Genomic DNA, 17918 nt, shown 5'->3' with positions numbered 1-17918 from the left:
CCAATTAAGGCCCGCCCAGCATACGACGCAAAGAGTAGAGCTCAGCGCTACCTGTACGGGTGGGGGAGGAGGCAGAGTTGAGGCTGCCTCAGGGAGATTGAAGCGCTATTGAAATAAATAAAGGGAAAAAATGTAAATAAACATGTCCCCTCATGTGACTGTCGCACGAGATGGGAGACATGTTTTTATATTTCAGAAAACTTTATTTGATTCATAAAAGCTTTAGGAAATCTCATCCCGCTTGTGGATGAGGTTTCCTATAAAGCATAAAGGCCGCTTGGCCTTTTCGCCTGCCCGCCAACCTCAAGGTTGGACGGGCAGCGTAAACAATGACATTAATTAATTCGTTAATGGCCTTAATAGGCCTATCAGTTATTGGCGGGCGCACAGCCGACTCCGGCGCATGCCCGCCGAACGAAACATCATGAAACAGCGCAATGACGTCGGGATGCACGCCCGGCATTATCGCGCATTATTTTACACGCCAGTGTGTCAGGCCCGCCCACACATGCCAACTGAAAAATTCAGGCCGATGTGTGTGTTAAGGACTGATTTCCAGCCAACAGTAGCATCTGAACAATGTTTTAGAACCAATAGTGGTAAAGCCTATTATTAGGCTTAAGTGTTATTAGGGAATTGATATAGAACATAATGTGCACCAACAAAAGCACTTTCGATCCCCTGTAGCCACGACGCCACAATAATCAAGGAGAAAGGAACTTCACAATGGACCATTCTGCAGACAGGAGGCAAATCAGTAACTCACGCCCTAATGTTGATATTTATTTCTTGTAAGTTACATGATGTGATCTTCATCAACAATCTATTTCAGGTAATAAGCAAGCAACATTTGTCCAGCTTTTTCTCCCCTCCTAAATGGTCTCATTGTAAAATTACATACTAAAAACGTTACTCACATAAATTGTTTGTCCAGTTCCAAGTGTAAAGGAATTTAGTGTTCCAGTTTAATTCCAAAATATAATTTACTGGATGGTTCCAATAGTGATTTTTAAAATTAAAAATCATGAATAATGTCTCCACCACAAGCAACGTTGGACCAATTTGTAATGCTTTGTGATGTTTCAAAAACTGATTCTGACATAAAACATAGGTTAAACATTAGCTATCTAATGATTCAGGTCCACAGAGGAAGTTGTTTCATTAACAATTTATCACTATATTGATGTGTTAATAGATGACAGTACCAAACAATATATAGGTGATAACTGTATTTTAGAGTATGCTTATCTCTTTTGCTGGAAACGTTACTGTGAAATCAAAGACATAAATAATTGACAATTTCTTCAAACAATGGATCTTTCTGGTTATTCATTATGTACATACTTTTATGCTCAATACAGTATGCTGCTTTAATCAAGATTTATTTTGTTTTGCTAAATACATCACACCATAAAGAAATGCAGCATGTGGACATTTTTAAAAAAAGCCATCCATCAACATATATGCTTACTTCAATATATTCAGAAATGTACTTCTTTACAGTTCTGAGAACAATCAGCCAATACATTTTAGCATAGACTGCAACAGTAGTACGATAATTCAGCTTCTGGTGGTGACAGTTGGTGGTTGCTCTGACTGAAGCTGTTTCCCAAGGTACTCCCTGAAAATAACAGGATCAGGGTTATCATGTTTGTCTTTAAAGAGCAAATTTTGTTCCGTAAAATTGTTTGCTAAAATGCAAGGCCCTTTTCATTGCATACAACAATGTATTACAAATTGCAATCTAAAAGAAACCAGTTACCTGTTCACAAAATCAAGACTTAGAAGAAATCAGTACGTATTAAATAATACTTCACTTCTTAAAAAAGAAAAACTGAATTCTTACCAATGTGGCAGTCAGAGAGAATAAAGTAAAACAGATCATACGCTACACACCACTTGGGAGCCAGAACACACAACTGCAGCATCACTTCATCAATGACAATCACAATCCATTCGTAAGTCTTATTAATCCAGTGTTAACATCAGAAGAAAATGGTGGCAAAACACTTTACAATGAAATGTGGCCAGTCCAAGAAAATTTAATGATGTATATTTTTCTTACTAATTCCACTTCCCCAAGTCTGCAGCCGAGGGGTGGTGGAAATACCTGGTCCTAGACATCCAGGGGAGATGGTGGTGCAGTGGTAATATCACAGAACAAATAATCCAATGGCCCAAGTTAATGCTTTGGGGACATGGGTTTGTATCCACCATGGTAGTTGGTGCAAATTGAATTAAATAATTACTAATTTTAATTGATTAATCTGAAATTGAAGGCTAATTTTCAGTAATGGTGAATATGAAACCATCATGGATTATCATAAATACCCATCTAATTCACTAATGTCCTTTAGGGGAGGAAATCCACTGTCATTACCTAGTCTGGCCTACATGTGACTTCAAATCTACAGCAAAGTGACTGACTCTCAACTGAAATGAGTAGGCAAGCCACTCAAGGGCCATTAGACGGGGGTAATAATTGCTGGCCTTGCCATTGATGCCCACATCCCATGAAATAATTTTTAAAAGTGCTTGGTGGTTGTAATAGGTATATGAAGGCTTTTAGAGACAACTCCCTATTGAAACAATATAGCTTAACAACTCAGCAGCATGGAAGAATTGAATTTGTACCTTTTAGTGGCACAGTACAGTAAAACATTCAAAATGATCATTTTTTAAACTAGGTAAGGTACTAGAGAAGATAAATATTTTGGATTACAAATTATCTGTTTGCATTAGTTTTCAAAAATTTAAAATAATTTAAACTCAATATCAAAAAGGCTCAAGATTTTCTACAATTTCAGGATTGATACCAATCTAGACTAAAGTACTCACTCCATTCAAAATTAATTAAATTGTATCTTTATAGCAAGACATGTTTCATATTTTCAGTTTACTTCAAATGACATAAACCTGACCATTTTCTACAGGGTTACATCAATAATGCAAAAAGCTCAAGTAATTCTTCACCAAAAAACATCCGCTGCCATAATATGGAAAATATTAGCTAAGAGAGAGAGTCACTATCAACATGGACCTGCAGTATCTGTCTCAGAAGAGAGTTAGTGTATATGGATGAATTATCCAGAAGGATCGGTCAATAATGTTGAAAGCATTTCTACTGAAAGACTGAAGAGAGTATACTGCCTGGGACCTGATAATATGAGTCACTTCTCATACAATGTTGTTCTAACATTTTTGCACTATTGCTGAATAAAGACATTTTGTCAAAGCTTTTTGTTTCGCAGTCATCAGGACAATCACAAGAATACCAATGTCAGGGGAAGCAACAACTTTATACTGTATGAGAAGACAGTGCTGATTGGTTGGCAAATGGACTCTGATTGGTAGTGGCAATGCCATGGAGAATGCACCAGTTAATGGTGACTGAATGTGGTATATGAATTTCAGTGCCAGTGTGATACTAGGTATGTAGGTCATACGTCCCAAATACAGGTGGATCGTATCAAATAGCACGTCCCTTCTGTTGTTCGCAACAGACAAGGTTAAGACCGTACCCAACGAGTCCATGTTTGCAAAACTCAAAACAGTGTCCAACATTAGATGTAATTCTGCGATTGGGCAACATTTGCTAAATAATCCTCAGTGTGCTAAAAATTACGCTGACAACCAATTTAAGATTGTCATTCAGGCTTGCAGTATGGCACACTTACATGTACTGGAAGTTACATAGGTGAAGACACAGGGTCCTGCTCTTTGCAGAGAGAAAGAGCATGTACATACATTGCGCCTGTTTCAGCTAAACAAAATAAGGGATAGCCATTCACTGGTTCATTCCTCAGGTCAATGCCTTGACCAGAGTAAAGCTGCCTGGTTTAAATTTCAAACAATGCTTGCAGTTAACTGTCAGTCTCCATGGCAAAGCCTCTACCAATCAGACTCCACTTGCCAACCAATCAGCACTCTCTTCTCATACAGTTTAAAGTTTTTGCTTCCCCTGAAATTGGTATTCTTGCAATTGTCCTTATGAGTGCAAGATGAAAAGCTTCGACAACATTTCTTTTATCAGCAATATTTAAGTTCCGTACAACTAAACGACTATTTATTTTTGCACTAGATCAAAATTTGTTATTTTGGCTTTCTAGAAAATATCGCTATGTAAATGCTCCTGTGTTAAATACTGACATATTTAATTTTAAGTATTTCAGATTATCGATAAAAATGGAAAGCTGTAACAACTTCACAGATTGAAATAGGAGGAGTAGACATTCAGCCCATCAATTGTGCTCTGCCATTTAATAAGATCATGACTGATCTGATTGTGGCCTTAACTCGACTTTCCTGCAGTCTCCCTTAACCTTGGATTCCCTTGCAGATCAAAAATCTGTCTAACATAGCCTTGAATACATTCAATGACTCAGCTTTCTCTAGCCTTGGAATTCTCTTTCCAAGAGAGCAAAGTCCCTTTGAGAGGAGAAATTTCTCCTCATCTCAGTCTTAAACAGGACTTAATTAAACATTAGTTTTAAACTGTGCCCCCTAGTTTGAGATTCCCCCTTGAGGGGAAACATCCTCCCAGCATATATCCTGTCAAGCCCCCTCAGAATCTTTTATGTTTCAATAAGATCACTTCTGATTCTTCTGAACTCCAATGAGTATAGGCCAAAGCTGCTCAACCTTTCCTCATAAGACAATCCCTTCATCCCAGGAATCAGTGTAGTGAACCTTCCCTATATTTGCAAATATATCCCTCCTTAAGTAAGGAAGCCAAAACTGTAGTCTAGGTAGAGTCTTACTAATGCCCTCTACAATTGTAGCAAGACTTCCCCCTATTATACTTCATTCCCTTCGCAATAAAGGCCAACATTCCATCTGCCATCCTAATTACTTGCTATACCTGCATGCTAACATTTTGTGTTTCATGTAAAAGCACACCCAGATCCCTTCGTATTGCAGTATGCTGCGCCCTCTCTCCATTTAAATAATATTCTGCTTTTCTATTCCTTCTGCCTAAGTGGACAACCTCACATTTTTCCCCATTAGACTCCATCTGCCAATTTTTTGTCCACTCACTTATCCTATTATTTTTGCAGACTCTTTGTATCCTCTTCACAACTTACTTTCCTAAGCAACTAATTGTTAAAGCTGTCTACAAATTTCAAACTTGTAAACATGACTGCACTCAATTAACATAAGTGACAAGATAATTACATGGTTCAAAAGTAACTAGAACGGAGATCTATTTAAATTTTTTTTAACCAAAAACTCTGCATCCACAAGCATGCAATCCAGAACTCACATCAAAATTTCTAGTTCCAGTAATATTTTTGAAAAAGAAAACCGTGACACACCCCTTTTCACCTCTATCAAATTATGAAGCATAATAAAGATCTACAATAAGTGTTAAGAGTTAATTCTTCCTAAAAATGTTGTGCTCAAAAGTCTAAATATCATGGTTGACTTATTTTGAAGAACTTTCTAAATTAGAATTGCATATCAAAAGGAGAGAAGTCCTGTGACACATTACAAATGAAAACATGTTCAGCCTGATTACTCTCAAGAAACATTGGTCAATTATTCCTTGGAATGCATTATTGAACATTTTTATATTTTTGTTAAAATGTACATACAATTTGATTCAATATCATCCATGTGCAACCATTTGAGGTTGACGTGATAATATTCAAAATACACAAAGCATACTATAAGACTGTATTTTCAAAAATGAGGCTTAAATATTATGATTTTGCTCGATCTTGTTCTATTAGTTAAACTTATTCATACAAGTTAAGGTTTTAACATTTTTTCCCAGAAAGTTGTTTGAAATGAGAGTTGATAATGGCACAGCAAGAGCAATGAATCATCTGGGACCTTGGCGAATGGGACAAACAGAAACAGACAGAAGAAGGTCGAGGAAAAAGGTGAATGACTGTGCAAATTCAATGTCAAATTAGGTACAGAAAGAGAGAGAAAGAAAGATTGGATTTAAAGGGAGAGAAAGAGGCAAAAAGGATTTTTTTAAAAATTGATATTTTATAGATTTCAAGTTAATTGTCCTAGGAAATGAGGCTTCACACAACTTTTTACTTTCTGGGCACGAAAGGTTGACTGGCAATTATTAACAATTTTAACTTGGTTAAAGGGGTACTTACTCTGTTAATTAGTAAAATCAAATCTGGTGGTGGTTTCAAGTGGCAATTAATGTGAAAATGCAGTAACTTCATGAAGGTTAGGAGCGAGATTCTGTTTTTATGAAGCTAAATGCAGTATGGCACAAGCATGCGATTATTTGTAATTCACAGGGTATTTTCTTCACTAAAATTTGGTCAATTTGCACATTAATAATGGCATACTTTGTTCACATGCTGTTTTCCAGAAAAATCTGGTCCTTAATATTTTGAAACCTTTAATAAAGAAAGCATTTTATGAAACTCAGTCATATTAATACTGATAAACATAATATATGGATGGAAAAAGTTACAACCTACTTGAGAAGATTTGCTCTCAGAAACTAAATTTGATATTTCAACAGTCCAGACTGAGGTGATTTTTTAAGAGGTCAAACATGAATTATGTCTAGACATTCTCAATCTAGGCCCAGATTTATTGGCATGATCTCCAATTAGGAAAATGCAGCAGTTTAAAATGTGGAGGAATGAGGGAATGAGTGACTGCCAGACAGTCAAGCAGGACCAGACAGGTAGTGTGCAAGTCCCTGAGTACATCTTGCTCTTTAACCAGTGTTCAGCTCTGAATGCCTCTGTGGAGAGCAGCCTGAGCCAAGTGCATGGCACCACAGGTGACTCAGCTGTACAGGAGCAGGAGGATCATTGGGAAAGCAATAGTGATGGGGGATTCTTATAGTCAAGGGAACAGATAAGCATTTCTGCAGCCATGGATGTAATTCCTCGGCACCCTGGTACCAGGGACAAGGATGGTCACTGAGAGGCTGCAGATTGCTCTGAGGGGAGAGGGGGAACAACCAGAGGTCAAGGCCCGGATCAGTACCAATGACATAGTGAGAAAGAGATGTGGTCCTACAGGCAGATTTTAGGGAGGTAGAAAGGAAACTAGCAAGTAATATCCAGATTACTTCCAGTGCCACTTGCTATTGGGTACAGAAAAAGAACAAAGTAAATGCGCATGGCTCGAGAAACAGTGCAAGAGGGAGGCATTGGATTCCTGGGACATTGGGACTGGTTCCCAGAGAAATTGGACATCTACAGATGGATCACTTCAACAGAGTCGGGACCAATGACTTTACAGGGCAGTTTGCTGATGCTGTTGGGGATGGTTTAAATGAACTTGGCAGGGGTATGGAAACCAGGATGTGTGAATTAGAAAGGCAAAACAAGGTGCATTAAGGATTGGCAAAGACGGATAGCACTACAGTAAGAAATAGTAAGGTATTACTAATTTGGGGCCATACTAAGAGGCAATACAATAAGATCTAAATTAGGTTTACCACGCATGTATGTAAATGCACAAAGTGTGGCAAATATGATTGTGAGCTGCAGGCACAGAAATTCACATTGGATTATAATGCTATAGTGCTAACAGAGACCTGACTCAAAAGAAAGGGCAGAACTGGGTACAAAACATTCCTGGATACCAGATGTTCAGGCAAGATATATTTAGACACATCTGCCAACAAGTATGCTTTATATTCTTCCTACAAAATGTACCACCTAATTTTTCTATATTGAAGTTTATTTTATTACATGCCCATTCTGCAAATTTATTAACATGATTTTTTTGCAGTCTTCCTTTGTATTAATTACATCCCCCCATTTGGTGTTGTCTGCAAATTTTGAAATTGTAGTCCAAATTGTCTATGTAAATGGTGAATAGTCATCTTAGCACTGATCCCTGTGGAACACCATGTCCCACGTTTTGCCAGTCTGAGTAACTATCTTTAACCCTATCTTCTGTTTTGCAGCCAACTTGCTATCTTTCTGCTATTTGTCCCTGACTTTACATAGCTTTCTATTAACAATCCAAATGTAAGTGTTATAAGAGAAGATTTCTTCTAGCATTTGGCACATTAAGAGCTCTGGTGATTTTGCTATTCTGTGAATGGAAAGCCTCTTCGAAGATGCATCCTAGCAGGTAATACAGAGTATTCTATAAGTTGAGTTTGAACTCCTTTCAAAAGAATGAATGAAATCATACCTGTGTTAGGTATCTTAAAATTCTTCCTCAAAACAAAGTAGTAAATTAATTCCTTATGTCCATGCACAAAGAGTTCTCCTGAGCCAGAGCTTGGCAATTGTGGCAAGAACCCCCTTCTTCCTCAAGAGCTCTTTGAGGCCTAGGAATATGATTCTTTGAGGTATGCATTACCTTTGATGTTCCATAATGCAATTGTGGCTTCTATTTAGTAGAAAGGGATCTCAAATATGTTGAAAACTATTGAAAGATGGCATGTGTTTCGCATAAGGTGGAGGCTTGTAGTTTAATCAGAAAAGAACAAGTTGTGGTTTTATATGAGCAAGCAGAACACCACAAGGTTCAGAGGGAACTCACTTATTTTGCTTTCAGGTGATACTTGTAAAGCTTTTGACTATCTCGTGCAGCTCTCAGAATGTAATACACAACGAGAGTACATGGCTGATTTTTTTTTTGACTGGAATGTTTACTCCAGTTCCAAGACAGTCAAAAGACATGTGAAGCAACAACAATTGTATTTCTCTGAATTTCTGTGTTTCTTTGCTTTGAAGGGTCATACGGACTTGAAACATTGGGCAGAATTTTGCCCTTGGTGGGCGGGCTTGGCAGGGGCGGTCGGGGAGCCAACTGCCGCCCGCGATTGGGACCGGACCACGATTTCACACTGGCCCACCCAGCGTGAAACACAAGCGGCAGTGCTGAGCGCTGCTGGGGGGGCGGGGGGCGTAGGAGGGCGAGCGGGCCAAGTGTGAACTTTGCACATGCGTGCGAGTGAGTGCTTCATAACCTCCCTGAGGCACAGAGCTGCCCCAGAGAGATGAAGCCTTGTTAAAAAAGAAAATAAAGATCTAATAAAACATGTCCCTGCAGGGACATGTTATTAATTCAATTTTGGAACTTTTATTTTATTTGCTTTTGGAAACCTCATCCTGCCCATGGATGAGGTTTCTAAATAAAATGCAAAGGCCGCTTGGCTTTTGGGCAGCGAAAAATTTAAGTTAATTGATTAATTAATGGCCTTAACAGGCCTTTTAATTGTCGGCAGGTGCGCTGCCGACTCTGGTACGTGCCCGCCGACTGAGCTATCGCGTGACTGCGCGTTGACATCGGCATGCTCGGCCGACGTCAATATGCATCATTTCACGCTTGAGCAGGTTGGGCATGCCTGCCTGCTGAGTGAAAATTTCTGCCCATCAACTGTTTCTCTCTCCACAGATGTGGTCAGACCTGCTGAGTTTTTCCAGCATTTTCTGTTTTTACAACTGTATTTGTATAGTTTTTATGTAGGAACTATCCCTAGTTGTCTTATAGGGGGAGTAAAAATAAAATTAGCACAGTCCTGATCCATGCAAGAAGTATTTGGACTTGATTGAAGTCTCATTCAAAAGATGGGCTTTGTCACGATGTCAAAGGTGAAAATTGGTGGAGAAATTCATTCCAGACAGTAGGGGATGCAGGTTCTGTCATCAACAGTGGGACAACTAGATAAAAAGCCAGAATTGAGGAATTGGAAGATGCTGGTCAAGATACAAGGCTGGAGGTGGTTGAAGTGAATTTAAAAAGAAACATTACATGAAAGATTGTGAGGATGTGGCATATACAATCCCAAAAAGCTTGCGTGAACAAGCAGTGGTAGTTGACCAGTGCATTACACTGTAAAATGCATGGTTTTAACTGGTTAAACTCCAGCAATTCTCTATGTCTACCTGACCTTAAGCCTTGGAACTTGACAGTATGGTTACTTAAAATCTCATTCCCAAAGGGGATTAAAGAAAGCCTTGGTTGAATATAGGAACATAGGAGCAAGAGTAAGCCATTCTGCCCTTCGAGCCTGCTCCACCATTTAATAAGGTCATGATTGATCTGGTTATGGTCTTAGCTCCACTTTCCTGTCTGCACCCCATAGCCCTTGACTCTCTTGTCTAACAATAACATCAATAAAATCTAATTCAGCCATGGAAATTTTTTTTTTAATTGTATCCATAAAACCTTGTATGCATAACTAGCTCGATTTCCAAAATGCCAAAAGAACATAAGAAATAGGAGCTGGAGTAGGCCATTTGGCCCTTTGAGTCTGCTTCACCATTGAACAAGATCATGGCTGATCTTCTACATCAACTACACCTTCCAGCTGTGGCTCAGTTCATAGCACCCTCGCCTTTGAATCAGAGGGTTGTGGGTTCATGTCCCACTCCTGGAAACCAAGAACTGTGATTGTACTCAAAAGAGTTGCAATCTGTGACTGTTGGTAACTCGAAAGAGTTTCCTGCATTATCCCCATATTCCTTACTTCCCTTAGTACCCAAATATCTATCCACCTCTATCTTGAATATACTCAATGACTAAGCATCCACAACTGTCTGGTATGACTGAATGGTAGACCATTCCAGCAATTTACAACCCTGAGTGAAAACATTTTTCCTCATTTTGGTTCTATATGGCCAATGCCTTTTTCTGTGCCTGTGACCATGTTCCAGGTTCCCCTGCAAGGGGAAATATTTCCTCAGTGTCTACCCTGTCAATCCCCTTAAGAATCTTATGTTTCAATTAGATCATTTTTTATACTTCTAATCTCATAAGTCTATTCAATGGACAATCTGCTTATTCCACGAACCGTCTAATAAACCTTCATTGCATTCTCTCAAGGCAAGCATGTCCTTCCTTCGGTAAGACCACCATGTAAGGCTTCTTTTCTCTTCTACTCCAATCGCTTAGTAACAAAAGCTAACACACCATTTGCCTTCCTAACTGCTTGCAGTACTTGCATGTTAACTTTGTGATTCATGTAGAAGGACACAGAGGTCTCGGAATGCAAACATCTCCCAGTCTCTCACCATTCAAAAAAAGTTCTGCTTTTGACTTCGGGGTCATTATTTGAGAGACATGAGAGGTAATGGTGCAGAGGAGGAACAGAAGCCATTTCAACTGATACTCTAGCTACGGTTAAACACATAGGAATGAAACCAGGTGAGTACAGTCCCGCCCAGCAGGATGACAGTGGAGTGGCTTTGAAGGAGCATGGCGTAATCAATGCTGTCAAGGATGCAGATAGGTTGAGAAGGGCGAGGAGGAATAACTTACCTTTAATGCAGTCACATAAAATGTCATTAGTGACTCTGTCAAAAGCTGTTTTGGTACTGTGGCAGAAGCGGAAACCAGATTGGAAAGACAGAGGGACAGTATATGAAGATGAAGAACAGTTAACAACATCAGCTAACATGGTAAGGAATCACGAGTAGATCCACTCAGAGCTCTACAATGGGGTTACTGCAATCAAAATTAAATATGTAGATGGAGGCATTAAAAGAATGATGCACAAGTTAGCACAAGAGCTGAAAATTCAGACTAAATTATTAACATGATTTAGCACGATCCTCTTCGGTATACCATTTCCAACCCTTTTCCAATCTAAGCATTTCTCCCAAATCTGTTTCTTGTCTATCAATGAATTTTCTATCTTTCCTTACATTACATGCCTGAATTTTTCCAGTAACTCTCTTGTCGGAGCCCTTATTGAAGGCCTTCTGAAGAATCATATGCACTATGTCTACTGGCATTTCTTTTACCTATTCAGTTGATCACTAACAAAAACTCGTATTAAATTTGTTAAATATGGTTTACTTTTAACAAATCCATAGAGTCTTGATTAACCCACACATTTCTAAATATTCCCTACTTCTATCTCAAATTCCATGAGCTTTTCCACATTTGACATCAGAAAGGTTAAGGGAATTTAGGTAGTTAGTAAACTGGGCTTTGTGGCACACACCCTACAATGTGGAAACGTGCAACTTAGGTTTGGGAAATCGCAGGCACTTTTATAACCATTCAGGAATACACACAAAGTTTCACATCCAGAGAAGCCAGGACACAGTTTATACATTAAGGTTGGACAAGTAGCATGATTGTAATTGGACTGCATGATAGGGGTGAGGGTGGGTAGTGGTGCACATGACTGCACCTCATCTAGGTGGGGTTGACCAGACGGTCAATTGCCATGTTAGTAAGGATGATGGGTGAAACTTTGTCAGCTGTCATTTCCTAAAATGATGAAAGCAAACTTGCATAAAAGAGTCTAGCTTACAAGGTGCCCAACTGTATGCAAAAAAATGAGATAAGTTTACGAACACCACATGCTGCATGAAATCAACTTCAGCTCACGAGAATCTACATATTCAAAAGGATCAACATTTATAACTCAAAACTAGACTCAAACCCCATATAGGAATAACCTTTGTGGAAAATGTATTTATTAGTAGATCTCCAACAGCACTGCTACAAATAGTGTGACACCTGGAAAGCAATTTCTGATGTTCACTCTGGTGCTGCAGCAGCCTAAACATGACATCAATTTGACCATGCTGTAATATAGCAAATTTGCTCCTACTATGCATTACCTACTGCGGCTGACACAAAAATATACCATTCATACTGAAGCCATGTGGACCTTTTCATTCCCCTTGCTCCAAACCTTTGAGTTATTTTTACAACATTTATATAATATTAAAAATGAATAGCTAGGCACACGTTTTCAAATCTTTCCATTACATAAGCTCTTGTATCGAGATTTATATTGGAAACTGCCTATGAAATTGTGTCATGCTGCAATTGTCCCTCCAACCAGTGGAGATGCAGTAGCATCACAACTGTTAAGGTGGAGTTACAACATATCAAGTTCACATTGCAGTTCCCATTGCAAAAATTAACATTGGACTTTTTAACAGAATACAAAACCAAAGACCAAATTTCTGTAAAGTAAGAAGATAGGTTATGATGTTTCAGCTGTGTACCCTTCATCAGAACTGAAGATAAAGATAAACAGACATCTTAGCCATGTTAGAATAAATGAAGAAAAAAAGGGGAACGAGTGTATCAACAGATATAATAGGGAAAAACCTTAGGCTCTAATGACTGCAAAGCGTTTAACATAAATTTGTTAGATGATGCATACATATAGAAATGATAAAAGGATTGTGGATAGACCATGTGGAGCAATGAACTGACACAGAAGAGGTCCATACAACCTAAAGTGTGACAAAATAAAGAAATTAAAGACAGCAAAACAAGTTGAAAACAGTGATGAAATTAAATCAAAAAATACAAGTGAAACACAGTGCATCTGCCATAAACCCACATCTGTATCAAGGATTCAGATCCACATCAGCTCAGACAATGAATCACCACCCCAGTTACTGAGAGCAATTCAAATGTATTTCATCCAAGTTATGCGAATATAAAGCTTACCATGTTGAAATAAATTTATTTTATTTTTAAAGATGGAATCAGCTTACACATGACAGGAAATGTCAAACAGCAGTTAAAGTATCTTGGCATTACTTTTCATAATAGCGGTTCCATTAATTACAATATAGTATCCACTGCTTATATTGAGTGCTTTGTGTTAATGCGGTTTGCCTGCTATATGTGGTTGCCGGTATAACAAATGATGGTATGAAATAGTGAAGACACAAAATAACACAGGATAATTCTGTTCAGCAAATACAGAGACGGATTCAGAAGCTTCCACTGACAACCAAATTATCTGTCAACTGTTGAGATTAAAGCCCTGGAATAGGGTGAGCCCTGAAGAAGGGCAAGTTAATTGGGCCATAAAGACACTCATCTTAAATTGGAAACAGAATGTGTCATCTCAATTGTTTGTTTTAAATTAGATCATATTAAAGTGGGAGAGTTAGGACTTAAATGGTAGATAATCATACTTCAACTGCCAGAAATAGCTGACCTGTTCAACTTGCTATTAGTGGCACCTTTGTAATCAACAACTGCAGTGATGGCAAACAGTTGGTGCCATATACTGAACATAGATAGCTATCTGAGATCAAGAGGAACAATCTTATTGGGAACTGTCAGTGGGCTGGGACTGCTAATCCAAGTACAGTTTCAGCCACTTTCTTCTTTGTTTCCACTCTCCCCAGACACAAAACTTCCAACTGATATCATTAATAATTTATTATCCAATTTAAGATTTTGATTTCAAATAAAATTTGAACTCAGCCGTGATCAACTTCACAATTAATAATGATTTCCAAAAATTATTCAAAACACTGATCTTTTAAAAGCCTTATGCTAGCACGATTTGCATATCTTAATACTTCTTAATTTAATGTTTTTCTGTTACATAATGTAACAAAAAAATTTGAATGCTTCAAAATGGAACAAAATTTAGCACTCATGAAAAAGGAACTGAAATATTCTGGACACCAATAAAGGATATACTGGCCTTGGAAGGAAAGCAGCGCACGTTCAACAGAATGTTAACAGCTCCAAGTATCAAATTATGAGAGATTAGGGCAAATAAGGGGAAAACCAATGAATGTGGTATATTTGGATTTCCAGAAAGCTTTTGATGAAGTACCACAAAAGAAGCAGGATTGGGAATAAAATATTAGCATGGATTGAGGATTGCTTAACGAAAAGAAAATATACTAGGAATATATGGGGATTTTTCGGGTTGGCAGGTTGTAACTAGGCAAGTGCATCAGTGCTTGGGCCTCACCTATTTATAATCTATATCGATGACTTAGATGAGGGGACCAAGTTTATTTATTTATTCAAGTTTGCTGATGATACAAAGATCGGTTGGAAAGTAAGCTCTGAGGAGAATGAAAAAAGGTGACAAAAGGAGATAGACCAGTTAAATCATTAGGCAAGACTGTGGCAGATGAAGTATAATGGAGAAATGTGAAATTATCCACTTAGGTATGAAGATTTGCATAAACATTTCAAATTATAAAATCTGAGCAATACCTACCCTCTAAAATGTGCAATAAACATACTCTGTCCGAATTTAACTCAAGAATTAGATAAATTGACAACATCCACAACATAAGTCAAGATGCAATCTTCAAAACAAAATTCTGTCTGCACCATACACCAAGGCATTTTCTTTCTGACCAGGCATGAAGGCTATTGTTCACAAGTGACATAAATACTGTCAAAGCGTATCTACACTCATGTTAATTAGTATATGAATCTTTATACTTTGATGTAAGAGGTGGTGGCATAATGGTATTGTCGCTGGACTAGTAATCCAGAGGTCCAGAGTAATGCTCTGGGGACCCGGGTCCGAATTTGAAAAAGATTTTTTAAAATCTGGAATTAAAAGTCTAATGATGACCATGTTGTAAAAACCCATCTGGTTCACCAATGCCCTTTAGGAAAGAAAATCTGCCGCCCTTACCTGGTCTGGCTCACATATGACTCCAGAGCAATGTGGTTGACTCTTAACTACCCTCTGAAATGGCCTTGCAAGCCACTCAGTTGTATCAACTGCGAAAAAGTCTAAAAGCAATGGAACCAGTGGACCAACCTGTATCGACCTAGACACCGGGAATGACAATGGCACACTCAGCCCTGTCGACCCTGCAAAGTCCTCCTTACTAACATCTGGAGGCTTGAGCAAAAATTGGAAGAGCTGTATCTCAGGCTAGTCAAGCAACAGCCTGACAGTCATACTCATGGAATTCTACCTCAGATCATGTCCCAGACACCACCCTAACATCTCTGGGTATGCCCTGTCCCACTGGCAGTTCAGACCCTGCAGAGGTGGCAGCACAGTGGTATACAGTAGGGAGGAAGTTGCCCTGAGAGTCTTCAACATCGATTCTGGACCCCATAAAGTCTCATGTCATCAGTTCAAACATGGGCAAGGGAACCTCCTGGCAGATTACCACGTACCGTCCTCCCTCAGCTGATGAATCAGTGCTCCTCCACATTGAACACCACTTGGAGGGTGGCAAGGGTGCAGAACGTACTCTCTGTGGGGGATGTCAATGTCCATCACCAAGAGTGGCTAGGTAGCACCACCACAGACCGAGCTGGCAGAGTGCTAAAGGACATGGTTGCTAGACTGGGTCTACGGCAGGTAGTGAGGGAACCAACAAGAGGGAAAAACATACTTGACCTTAACCTCACTAACCGGTCTGCTGCAGATGCATCCGTCCATGGCAGTATTGGTAGGAGTGACCACCGCACAGTCGTGCAAACTAGCATAGATTTCGAACAGATCTAGCAACTCAAGACTGGGCATCTATGAGGTGGTGCGGGCCATCAGCAGCAGAATTGTACTCAACCACAATCTATAACCTCATGGCCCTGCATACCCCCACTCTACCATTACCACCAAGACAGTGGATCAACCCTGTTCAATGAAGACTGCAGGAGGGCATGCCAGGAGCAGCACCAGATATTCCTAAAAATGAGGTGTCAACCTGGTGAAGCTACAACACAGGATTACTTGTGTGCCAAAAAGTGGAAGCAGCAATCAAGACACAGACCTAAGCGATTCCACAAGCAATGGATCAGATCGAAGCTTTGCAGTCCTGCCACATCCAGTTCAGAATGGTGGTGGACAATTAAACAACTCACTGGAGAAGGCTCCACAAATATCCCATCCTCAATGGTGGAGGAGCCTAGCACATCTGTGCAAAGATAAGGCTGAAGCATTCACAACAATCTTCAGCCAGAAGTGCCGAGTGGATGATCCATCTCGGCCTCCTCTGGAGGTCCCCAATATCACAGGTGCCAGTCTTCAGCCAATTCGATTCACGATATTGAGAAACGGCTGAAGACACTGGATACTGCAAAGGCTATGGGACCCGACAACATTCTGGCAATAGTACTGAAGACTTGTGCTCCAGAACTTGCCAGGTCCCTAGCCAAGCTGTTCCAGTACAGCTACAACACTGGCAGCTACCCCAGCAATGTGGAAAATTGCCCAGGTATGTCTTGTACACGAAAAGCAGGACAAGTCCAACTCGGCCAACTAGCGCTCCATCAGTCTACACTCCATCATCAGTAAAGTGATGGAAAGGGTCATCAACAGTGCTATCAGGCAGCACTTGCTTAGCAATAATCGGCTCACTGACACTCAGTTTGGGTTCCGCCAGGGGCACTCAGCTCCTGACCTCATTACAGCCTTGGTTCAAACATGGACAAAAGAGCTGAAATCCAGAGGTGAGAGGTACTGTCCTTGACATCAAGGCAGCATTTAACCGACTGTGGCACCAAGGAGCCCTAGCAAAAGTGGAGTCAATTGGAATCAGGGGAAAACTCTCCACTGGCTGGAGTTTTACCTAGCACAAAGGAAGATGGTTGAGATTGTTGGAGGTCAATCATCTCAGTTCCAGGACATCACTGCAGCAGTTCCGCAGGGTAGTGTCCTAGGCCCAACCATCTTCAGTTGCTTCATCAAAGACCATCCTTCCATCATAAGGTAAGAAGTGGGGATGTTTGCTGATGACTGCACAGTGTTCAGCACCATTCGCGACTCCTCAGGTACTGAAGTAGTCCATGACCAAATGCAGCAAAACCCGGACAATATCCAAGCTTAAGCTGACAGTGGCAAGTAACACTCATGCAGGGAATTACTAACTCAACAAGAGAGAATCTAACCATCAAACCTTGACATTCAATGACATTACCATCGCTGAATCCCCTACTATCCACATCCTGGGGTTACCATTGACCAGAAACTGAACCGGACTAACCATATAAATACTGTGGCTACAAGAGCAGGCCAGAGGCTAGGAATCCTGTGGCAAGTAACTCACCTCCTCACTCCCAAAAGTCTGTCCACTATCTACAAGGCACAAGTCAGGAGTATGATGGAATACTCCCCACTTGCCTGGATGAGTGCAGCTCCAGCAACACTCAAGAAACTTGACACCGTCCAGGACAAAGCAACCTGCTGGATTGGCACCCCTCCCGCAAACGTTCACTCTCTCCACCACCGACGAGCAGTGGCAGCAGTGTGTACCATCTAC

At 39.9% G+C, this 17918-nt stretch overlaps 1 protein-coding gene across 4 annotated transcripts in view; it reads right to left on the bottom strand.

Annotated features, from left to right (window-relative positions):
* Positions 1-762: 762 nt before the first annotated feature.
* The window catches only part of atp6v1h (ATPase H+ transporting V1 subunit H), a 156942-nt gene continuing 139786 nt past the window's right edge, over positions 763-17918 (bottom strand). For all 4 annotated transcript variants that reach the window (XM_078540520.1, XM_078540521.1, XM_078540522.1 and 1 more), the window contains one exon: positions 763-1621. In XM_078540520.1, the coding sequence (XP_078396646.1) occupies positions 1561-1621 (61 nt within the window). In that variant the 3' untranslated portion in view covers positions 763-1560. The remainder of the gene's footprint in view (positions 1622-17918) is intronic.

This window comes from Cetorhinus maximus, chromosome 4 (genome assembly GCF_964194155.1).
Source record: "Cetorhinus maximus chromosome 4, sCetMax3.hap1.1, whole genome shotgun sequence".
Lineage (NCBI taxonomy): Eukaryota > Metazoa > Chordata > Chondrichthyes > Lamniformes > Cetorhinidae > Cetorhinus > Cetorhinus maximus.
The sequence above is the reverse complement of the archived record's forward strand: the minus strand, read 5'-3'. Positions and strand labels throughout refer to the sequence as shown.